The sequence below is a fragment of the Orycteropus afer genome, unplaced genomic scaffold (assembly GCF_000298275.1).
Source record: "Orycteropus afer afer isolate SDZICR_OR568_19922 unplaced genomic scaffold, OryAfe1.0 scaffold00253, whole genome shotgun sequence".
NCBI lineage: Eukaryota > Metazoa > Chordata > Mammalia > Tubulidentata > Orycteropodidae > Orycteropus > Orycteropus afer.
Genome location: NW_006921840.1, coordinates 3,946,618 through 3,957,438, shown reverse-complemented (window position 1 = coordinate 3,957,438; position 10,821 = coordinate 3,946,618). Strand labels below are relative to the sequence as shown.

The 10,821-nt window shown below is 38.0% G+C and overlaps 1 protein-coding gene across 1 annotated transcript in view; it reads right to left on the bottom strand.

The window, feature by feature from the left end:
- Positions 1 to 1,647: 1,647 nt before the first annotated feature.
- The window catches only part of CDK17 (cyclin dependent kinase 17), a 47,175-nt gene continuing 38,001 nt past the window's right edge, over positions 1,648 to 10,821 (bottom strand). Inside the window, exons 10-16 of the mRNA XM_007949756.2 lie at positions 8,690 to 8,810; positions 7,367 to 7,464; positions 6,833 to 6,938; positions 5,184 to 5,226; positions 3,530 to 3,620; positions 2,214 to 2,291; positions 1,648 to 1,685 (exon numbers count right to left, since the gene is read on the bottom strand). Of these exons, the coding sequence (XP_007947947.1) occupies positions 1,648 to 1,685; positions 2,214 to 2,291; positions 3,530 to 3,620; positions 5,184 to 5,226; positions 6,833 to 6,938; positions 7,367 to 7,464; positions 8,690 to 8,810 (575 nt within the window). The remainder of the gene's footprint in view (positions 1,686 to 2,213; positions 2,292 to 3,529; positions 3,621 to 5,183; positions 5,227 to 6,832; positions 6,939 to 7,366; positions 7,465 to 8,689; positions 8,811 to 10,821) is intronic.

The following is a 10,821-nucleotide window of genomic DNA, read 5'->3' as shown; positions in this document are numbered from 1 at the left end:
AGTTTTAAGTGAATTAAAGCACAATGTAAAATTAGTTAAGTGTATTAGTATACAAATATCCAGTAATATGCAGTAGATATTTCTAAAATCTAAAAAATCTGACAAGCTGGACTATGTGAAGAATGCGGCATCAGGATTGGAGGAAGCTTCATTAATAACCTGTGATATGCAGATGACACAACCTTGCTTGCTGAAAGTAGAGACGACTTGAAGCACTTATTGATGAAGATCAAAGACTTCAGCCTTCAGTATGGATTACACCATAACATAAGGAATACAAAAATCCTCACGACTGGACTGATAAGCAGTATCATGATAAATGGAGAAAAGATTGAAGTTGTCAAGGATTTCATTTTATGTGGATTCACAATCAAGGCCCACCGATGCAGCAGTCAAGAAATTAAACGACCTACTGCTCAGGCAAATCTGCTACAAAAGACCTCTTTAAAGTGTTAAAAAGCAAAGATGTCACTTTGAGGACTAAGGTGCACCTACCCAGCCATGGTATCTTCAATTGCCTCATATGCATGCAAAAGCTTGACAATGAATAAGGAAGACCGAAGCAGAATTGATACCTTTGAATTACTGTGTTGGTGAAGAATATTGAACATACCATGGACTGCCAGAAGAACAGACAGATCTGTCTTGGAAGTATAATCAGAATGTTCCTTAGACGTGAGGATGGCGAGACTCTGTCTCATGTATTTTGCACATGTTATCAGGAGACCAGTCCCTGGAGAAAGACACCATGCTTGGTACAGATGAGGGTCAGTGAAAAAAGAAGACCCTCAACGAGATGGGCTCCAACACAGCAACGACTGTGAGGACGGCACAGGACCGGGCAGGGTTTCGTTCTGTTTACATCATAAGGTCACTGTGATCAGAACCAACTCAATGGCCCTACAAACAACAATTTCTAAAATGAAGAATAGATAAAAATTTTAAATTGTGGTGCTTTAATTACTGGTGTTGAATGTGAGATCCCCAAGATGTCCGGTATTCACTCGCTTGAATCGACTTCTGCATCACATGCTTTCCTAAACATAATGTGCTTATCAATCTCTTAGCTACTCTATTTGCCAATGTTCAACAGGAAACTATATAGCGTGAACATGAGAGTGTTCAAGACAGCTCACTTATTTTACTGTTAAGCAAAGCTAAATTTACATTCCAGGAAACACTGCAGTTTAATTATAAAAACAAACAAAAAATGCAGCAGTAAAACAATTTGTGAGGAGAAACAGATGCATTCACATATAATAAAGCCACTGCAACTTCTCCAGGCTTTCAACTGTTGTGTTAAATAAACAGACAGCAGTTATTTAGCAGCAATGATTCCACAATAAATAATGCACTGTGTTTCTCAGTCCTGCACAAAAATTGCAGCTACAGTTACATGAACAGCTGTAACCTACTGGCTCTAATGGCAGAGAAGACCTTAAAACCAACTGTACAAAAAAATTGTCACACTGTGACAACAAATATAAAAACAATCTGTAGGTATGAAATAAAAAGACTCCACTGTGAAGAGGACAGTGTAGACAAACAGAGATTCCAAGTCCACCAAAAGAAATAACTGCCTTCAGATCCAAGTCCTTGATTGATAAGAAAGGCTGTGGGGCTGGGCTTGAAACCATGTTATCAGACTTAAAAGAGCATGCTCTGTCTTCTGTTCTTCCCATGTCCTAAAATATAAAGTCATTTCATGAGGCAGTTCAAGGTTCAGTTTTATCCCACATACAGTATTTGGTGACTCTAGGAAGCTAATGTTCCCACCAGCAAAAGCTAATATTCCACGGTAAGAGCCATCAGCACTGCTTTAAATGACCCTTTTGTTGATGGGTCAGTCTACAGCTTCTATGCTTCGAAGTGATGAACCTGATGACTAGGGAAGCACAAGATGTGTCTTCTGCCTCAGGTACCAGGGATGGCGTGTTCAGTGATCAAGCCAGGTCACTTGTAAAAGGTCTTTGTGCCATCTGCAGCTTTCAGGATCCCTGACTTGACTGAGTCAGATTTCTCTCTGAAGATTTACTGAGCTGCCCACATCATACAGAAAAGTGAGTATGTGCAATGCTAAACATACATAGTTGTGGAATGCACTGTACATTGGTTTTTACATCAATAATTTTACTGACCAATTTATAAACCAAAAGCTTGGTTCCATGCAAAAATTCATGATCGACACGTGAAATGGTTTATGACAAACACACCTGTCTCTGGATAAGAAGAATTTCGAAAACCCGGGTCCTTTTGCAACTGAATTTCTTTCAAACTGAATATTGAAACACCTAAAATGTATAGACAAAAATTATTAGGCAAAGGTCTAGTATTATTAAAACAAACATAAATTGCAGACAAAATTTTTGAAAAGTATGTATATTGATCCAATGTGAAACATTTGTATTTACAAGCTTATATGCTGCTTAAATATTTTCCTTTTTGTCCCAATGTTTTAACAAGAAAATAATCTACTTTTAGAACCTTTCTTTCCCTTATTCTACGTTATGACACACTGCAAGTGTGTCTGTCTTCTAGAACTGACCAGGACTGAGAAATCTAATCAAAATGCATTGCTCAGTTCTTATACACACTGTCCTTTATCTCTTTCTCCTCATGATGGGATTAGACCCTCAAACTATCTTCAGAGTTTCAAAAAGAAACAAGGAATATATTAATACAACAATAACTGCCTTGCTCAAATTGAAATTAAAAATGAAATGTAAATATCTTTAAAAATTTCCAATCTCTGAGAGGTAGGCTTTCATAAAATGAAAAAAAAAAAAATCCAGTAATTCTAAATGAAAGTCTTACTTATTCTTGATTTCCAATTAACTGCACCACTAATTGCTACATAAACTTTGATAAATCAATATTGTCTAGTAAATGTGAATGGGAAATTAATGAAATTTTGGGCAGCTCAGTTCTCAGTCTCCTAATTTTCCAGTCATTTAAATCCACTTTAAAATAAAACACTGGGGTAACAATGATTTTAAAAAAATAAAGTCAAAGCTAAAATCAGTCACCATAGGCATGGGAAATGTGCCATGTTAGTGACTGACAGTGTTCACCACTCTCTGAGGGTAAAGTAACCACAATAAAGGAAAATCTTTCTATCTTACACACACACACACAAGAAATCTAATATTTTGGTTGTATTTCACCAGAAATACACTTTTATGAACAACTCTGAATCAAAGGTAGACTGGGCATAGTGACAATGTGTATCATCATAATCAGACAGCATTTTTCAGCTTAGTTCCAGTAAGATTAATGACTATGTGCTAAGTGCTACCGATTTCTTACAGAGCAGTAGCAATGTGCTCAGTGTGACAAGGAATAAATTAAAACATAAGCAAATAAAACATACATATCCCTTCAAAAAATTCTGATCAAATTACAGGAAAGACTAAGAACTTAAGATTAAAACTCATCAATTATCTCTCCCTAAATCCCTAATCCACCCCATTCCCCAATTCTGAATAAATGAAAATAAAGTGTGTATGGGGGAAACTTGAGAAATTCTTACTTTCAGATAAAGCATGTATTCTTGGCCCCAGACTTCGAAAATACACGTGTTTCATGGCCTCTTCTGCTGAAACCCTTTTCTTAGATTCGTACTGCAAAAAGACAAAGAATTATGTCATCGATTTTTCCTCTAATTAGTATAAAAAGGGGGGAAAAGGTCAAATTAGCATTCAGAGCTACTGCTTTTTTATAGTCTTGATTATTTAATGTGATGACTACCTTTCAAGCACCAATTTGGAATACTCCAGATACACTCCAACTTGAGTTGCTACTGAGAGTAAGTAGCAGTAATTATATCTGAGTTCCAAATTTCCAAGTTAATGCTTGATCTTAATTAAATTTTAGCTTCCTTACATTTTCTGAAGAGATAAAAAATTAAAATACATGATCACTGGTGTTACTTTTCTTTACCTAAACCGAAGGACTGGTGGAAATATACCCAATCAACAGCTTTATGTTGTTGTTACTGTATGCCGTCAAGTCAATTCCGACTCAAAGTGACCCTGTATAACAGGGTCTGCCCCACAGGGTTTCCTAGGCTGTACTCTTTTAAGAGAGAAGATCAAGTCTTTTCTCCCACAGAGCTGCTGGTGGTTTGAACCACTTATCTTTCAGATAGTAGCTGAGGGTTTAACCACACACCAACAAAATAAAACAAAATCCACTGCCATCAAGTTGATCCTGATGCACAGTGACCCTATAGGGTAAAGAAGAACTACCCCATAGGGTTTCCAAGACTGTAAATCTTTACAGAAGCAGACTGCCTTACCTTTCTCCCATGGAGTGGTGGTGGTTTCAAACCACCAATCTTTTGGTTAGGAGCCCAATGCTTTAACCACAGCACCACCAGGGCTCCTTTTTATTGCACCACAATGGTTCCGTAATACCTTTACAGCTGACATTAAGTATCTATCCAATATCCATGTCTCTCTTTTTTTCCCTGATAATGTAATCTAGATACTTCAAGTTATAAGTGCCTCCTGAAGTTCCTGGGTAGTGCAAATGGTTAAATGCTCAACTACTAGCAAAAGGTTGGTGGTCTGAATCCATCCACTGGTGCCCAGAAGAGAGGCCTGGCTATCTGCTGCTGAAAGATCACAGCCTTGAAAACCTCATGGAGCCCTTCTTCTCTGCACACAGGGGTTGTCATGAGTTGGAACAGACTCAGTGGCAACTAACAACAACAACAAAGGCTTCCAACTCCAACAGAATGATCAGGAATCATGACTATTCTAAGACGAGGCTAATTATGACAATTGTGCTCCCCAATTCCCAATATCTAACAATTACATTCTAGCCAATGAGACTTAGAGAGAAGCCTTGTGGATAAAAGAGGATCAATGTGACCAACACCACTGTTACTCTCCCCTCTCCTTCCTGATTTGAATGAAGATATGAAAGGTACTTGGAGGTGCAGCAGCCTGTAAGTATATGGAAAAGACAGAGAACATGGCCTTGATATAATTGATCAGTATCAGCAGGTGACCACATCAGACTCCTCTAGGTCATGATGAACATTAAGAAAAAAGCATATGCCTTTAGCATGCTAGATCTTACTATAAATAATATTATTTAATTGTCACAAATTTGTGAGGGGTATTTTACTGACCCTGTTTCACAGATGAGTAACAATTACAAAATAAGATGCAACTTACCTGAAGAAATTTTGTTATCAACTCAATTCCTTCAGAGTCTAACCTAGAAACAACAAAAAGCAAGTGGCAATTCCTTCCCTTTTATCTTAGCTAAAAGAAATCTTTTAAACTATTTTACAAGTATTTTAATCTACTAAATTTAAGTATCCTAAAATAGCCATTTCTGTTGCCTTCAAATAGACTGAGATTTTATCATTAAAAATGTATCTTGTTACTTATTTAAGAATAAACCATAAAAAATTGGGCTTCAAGTTTTCAATATTCAAGAGCAAATTAGGTTACTAAAATTATAGAATTTTTAAAATCACCATTTTGTCCCAAAACAAAGTAACTTTTATAACAGATAATTAGTGCTAAAATTAACATAATAAGGAGTCTTGGCATTAGGGATTACTTTAATGAGATAACCTCTTAATCAGAAATCGTACATTCTATCTCGCACTACCTTTCACTGGCATGATGACTAAAGAACTCTTTTCCCCCGAGTGCTCTCAGCAGGTACTGCAGATGCTGCATCCCATATAATCTGCAGACTCTAACAGTCCCCTGCAGTTTGCATTCTGGCACACACCCAGAGCTCCCTGGGCACAGACAAGCTAGGTGCTGAGGTCAGGGAAGAGTCTGCTTCAAAGAAGAGCTTCAGCCTTCTACACTGAACATTACAAACAGCAAGCAATATATAAATCACAGAAGTAGGATTTATGCTCCGTGGGGGAGATAGACAAAAAAAGGCCAGCACATGATCTTATTCTTCCTAAAGAAATCTAGCTAGAATGATGTTAGTTGCTATAGTTACAATATCAATTCACATAAATACTTTTAAAATGGTTTTGGTGTCAGAACTGTTTCCTGTTCTTCCCTAGTTTGAGAATAAAGGAAAGTATACCAAGTGTGTCATGTTGTGAGCAATGTGAATGGCTTCTGATTAAAACAGAGCATGCCTTATTTGGTATCTTGGTGCCTTCTTAACTTTTTTGGAACAATGTAGTCAAAAGGGCAAGTTCTTCTATGTTACTTACTGAAAATGTATTACATTCCATAAGTAAAAATGTTCTGACTCAAATGCTAATAGAGTCATCTGGGAGTAGATACTAGAAAACACTTTGACTGGTTAACATCAATATTTAGTAGACTAAATTTTGCTCAGGGGTCAGAAAGAGTTTATTTTCTTCAAATACAAACTGTACCATTAACACTGACAAAAATACTGACAGGCCTTGTGTCAGCATCATAATTTTACTTGTAACACTTTTTAAGTTGTAAAGTCAATTTGTAGAAAGCAAACCAGAAATTTCCCCAAGGTCTTCATGATATTGAAAAAAAAAGCATCAATCAGTTTTCTTTCTGGAAAGAGTATCTACACAAACTCTCCAATTCCAATGCATACATTTATATTCATTTTATTTACAGCAAATTCTATTTTCATACTTTGGTGATTCATGATCACTGAATTTAAAAATTAATCTGACACAGAGAAAAGGATTTTCAATTAAATTTAGCACCCTAAAATATTTGAGAAGTCTGGGTGTACATTATATGTATTGTTTTCTCAATCCTGCTTTGGCTAATGCTTCAAGATATTGAAAAGAACTCTGTAGGTTTTCACCCCCTTAACTTAAAGGGAAACAAACAAACAAACAGAAAAATACCTAGGTGCATGGTTAATAAGAGGTTGTGGTTTATATTTTGGAAAGTTGTAGTTCTTGAACTCATCATTTGAAGAAACACCTGGCCAAGTTTCCTGAGATGGAGTTCCTGAATTTAAAAACAAACACACACACATTTGTATACATAAAAATTTTATATAAGGAGATGCGTATAAATAGACTGTAGTAACTAACAAAGTTATCTTAGAGAATAATTTACATTTACTAGATGACTTAACTATTTCAATTGAATTTGGAATGACAGAAATAGTAACCATATATGGATTTTACTGTACTATGTAATGATGCCATAAAAAGGAGGATGATTTTCCATCTAGTTGATACTGAAGCTGGAAATATTTCAATTCTCAATAGTATTTTTCTATAAAATCTTTACTGTAAAAGTGGACTTCAGTAAATGAAAAGGAGAAGTTACCTAGAAGGATCAATCTTTGTAATGATGCTAACTATAATTCCTATTAATAAGTTATTTACATCTCAGTACGAAAATCACTGGGAAAAGGTGTTTTCTGTTACCTAGCAGTCGAAAAATTAAGTGCAGTTCATCTTCCACAGTTGATCCTGGAAATAGAGGTCTTCCAGAAGCCATTTCAAAGAAAATGCAACCAACACCCCTTTAAAATATACCATGGGGGGAAAAAAAGGGGATGAGCAATCTATTTACATAATATGAAGTCCAAGAACCTCTTCTGTAAGACTGCCTCTTTGGAGAATTTTGTACTAGGCTGCTAGTAAAACCTCCTGCAGATATTTTTCACAACAACTAAAACTAAATTGTCAGCATTTACCCTATTTGTTTCAACTTTCATATTGCTAGATCTATTTTTCCTACTTAAAATGTTCAGCTCTCTGCATGATCCTTGGAGAATGACATTAACAACACATAATAATGACTAAATGCTTACTATGTGATAGAACTATTCTTTAAGTGCTTTAATTATCGTCTCATTGAATCCTTCTATCAGCTATAATATGGTTGACAGAATGGAAAGGGGCAAGCCAGAAAGGAGGAAGCTATCTGAAGAGACCGTCATGATAATTCAGGAGATGATATCGGCCTGGAGTAATGTAGTGGGCATCAGGGATCGAGAGATGCAAACAATACAAGACTTGTTGCGTAGGAAGCAGAAAAAGAATATTAGTACAGGATGGGTATGTGTAAGAGAAGGAAGAGAAAGGGATAGAGGCCAAGTGAACAGATACTGTCTTCTAGGAACTATGTGAATACACGTATTTTGAAAGTTCCTAGGCACAGTCTGAAGAGCAGAGCAGGCACTCCAGATAAGTGGAGTGGTGTAAACAAAAGAGCAATGGTGGGAAAGAATGGGTTATGTTTGAACAACAGTGAGAAGTCCATTTGGCTAACAGGGAATATCTGTGTTAAGGAATAGTCTGAATTAAGTTAGAAAGGGTAGTTTAGTGACATCTTATGGAGAACTTCAAGTACAACAGGAAGTGTAGCTTGTTCTACAGGTAATAAATGAAGAAACAACAAAGTATATGAGTAGAGGAGTGTCATGATCAAAGTGGTACATGAAAAAGATGGCCACTAACATATATATATTTTGGAAAATATCGGGATAATTATTTTTACATCAATTTATAGCACATGGATTTTGGTGAATATTAAATGGTGATAAAAAAAAATAAGTTTGTTTTAAATTACTATTACCATAGATTTAGTATTTAAACCAAAGTGATCTTGTTCCCACACTAGAACTCTTAATCATCACTTATACTCCATAAAATAATACCTCCTTAATCTAGTAGCATGCCCCACATTTCACAGCTACCATCCTTTCAGAACTGCACATGGTAACAGCATCTGCACATATTTACCACATGTCAATCTGTGTTGAGTACTCTGAGGAACCAAGCAGCACATCAGGTGGTCGGTACCACAGCGTGACAACTTCATTTGAGTAGGTCTTTGTGGGAACTGACTTGGCTCTGGCTAGTCCTTCACAGGGGAAAGAAAACAAAGATTTAAGAAACAGTTATAATGAACTTCCCAGCCCATATCTTCAGTACAACTCCAGGCAAAGGAATGCCTGAGATGGCTATTCAATAGCTTTAAGAAACTTCAATGAGGAGATTCAAAATGGAGTCTCACCAGTGAGCACCACATTTATTTTTCCCTCTGGCATCTAAGAATTTCAAGAACTAGATGCAACAGTTTGAATTGAGATTTTTGGCGCTCTGAACAGCTCACTGAATCAGACTGCACCTAACAGAGAAGAGCAGAATTGGAGGAAAGGCACAGGGAGATTTTTTAGGAAAGAACTACTGCCGGAAGATGAACGGGCACCCAAGAGAGACCATTGGAAACCTTTCTGGAGCAGTCACTGTCTGCCTGGTGGAGGCGGCCGCCTGAGATCCCTGAGCCAAGAACGAGGTCACTTATAGCAGCTTACCAGCGACCAATACAATATTCCAGCAGGCAGCAGCAAAGACCTGTCTCCAGTGGCTAACTCTGTCCGTAATTTGGGTGGTGAGGGTGTAGCCAGACACGGACACCATTGCTGAGACTCAGGTGCAGATCTCACTGGTGCAGCAGAAAGGCTAACTCCCTTCCCTCCCAGCAGATTACAGAGCGGGTTTGGGTCAGACTGGGAGACACCATGCTTTTCTTTGGCACGGTTATCGGAACTGCAGGTCACTGGCAGGTACTCCCCAGACTCCACCACAGCTAAAATTGCACACATCTTTGGCACTGTAGATGGGCGGTATCGCAGACAAACTCCGGAGCCGACCATTGCCAGGCGGGCAGGATTGCATTACCACAGCAGGCAGAAGGGGCACGGAGAGCAGAAAAACCACAGCTGAGCGTGCTCCCGTGAATTCTGCCAGGGAGCCATGCTTTGGTGCTGTGAGGCCGCGGAGGCAGGGGCTTTGAGTGTGCGTGAAATTGGCGGAAATTTGTAACCCTCTAATAATAGGAATCTTTCCTGAGATTGAGCCGCGCTCTTGCAAATAAATACGTCGTAAGTAACAGCCTGCTCAGGTACTCCCACGAGTCCAACACACCCAAAATTGCATGCATCTTTGGCACCACAGGTGGGAGGTATCGCAGACAAACTCCACAGCCAACCATTTCTGGTCGGGTGGGATTACATTACCACCGTGGGCAGACAGGTGCACCGAGAGCAGAAAAACCACAGCTGAGCGTGCTCCCGTGAATTTTGCCCTGGAGCCGTGCTTTGGCGCTGTAGGGCCGTGGAGGCAGAGTCTTTGAGTGTGCCTGAAATTGGCAGAAATTTGTGACCGTCTAACAAGAGGAATTTTTCCTGAGGTTGAGCCGCAATCTTGCAAACAAATACGTCATCAATAATACCTAGCTTAAAGCCCTAGAAACCAACCCTAACAACACCAAGCTTTCCTTCTTCTGCTCCTACCTTCTCTGCCAATAACTTCACTCATTCAACAGAAGAAAACCATAATCAGCCAATTACCATAAAACCTCACACTTCTAACTCTAAACCCTCTGCACAAGAAACAGAAACACATATCCACACTATACAGTGATTCTACCATCACAAAGAAAAGAGCAGATCGAACCAACACACCTGAATCAATATTAAGATAAAACACACCAGCTTTACCTTTTCAAAATAGTAAACGATAAAACCAAGACAAAACAAATCAACACATAACCAGCACCTAGAGACAACCTAAAGAGACAATGCTCTACCAGATTCCAAGGGCTTAAGAAGAGGTTCTGCTTTCCAGTAACCCCAAGAACTCTCTGGACCAGCACTAAATGACTGAGAAGGTCTTAGTTTACACCTTTTTTTTTTTCTTCTTTCGTGATTACCCTGTTACAAGTAGTTGGGGTTTTTCTTTTTGCTTTTTTTTTTTCTCTTTTCTGTTTGCTAGTTTGTTTTCTTTCTTCATTATTCTCCTTCTCTACCATTTTTGTTTTAGTGACCTATCCCCAGATACTGCATATTTACCTGTTTTTTTTTTTTTTT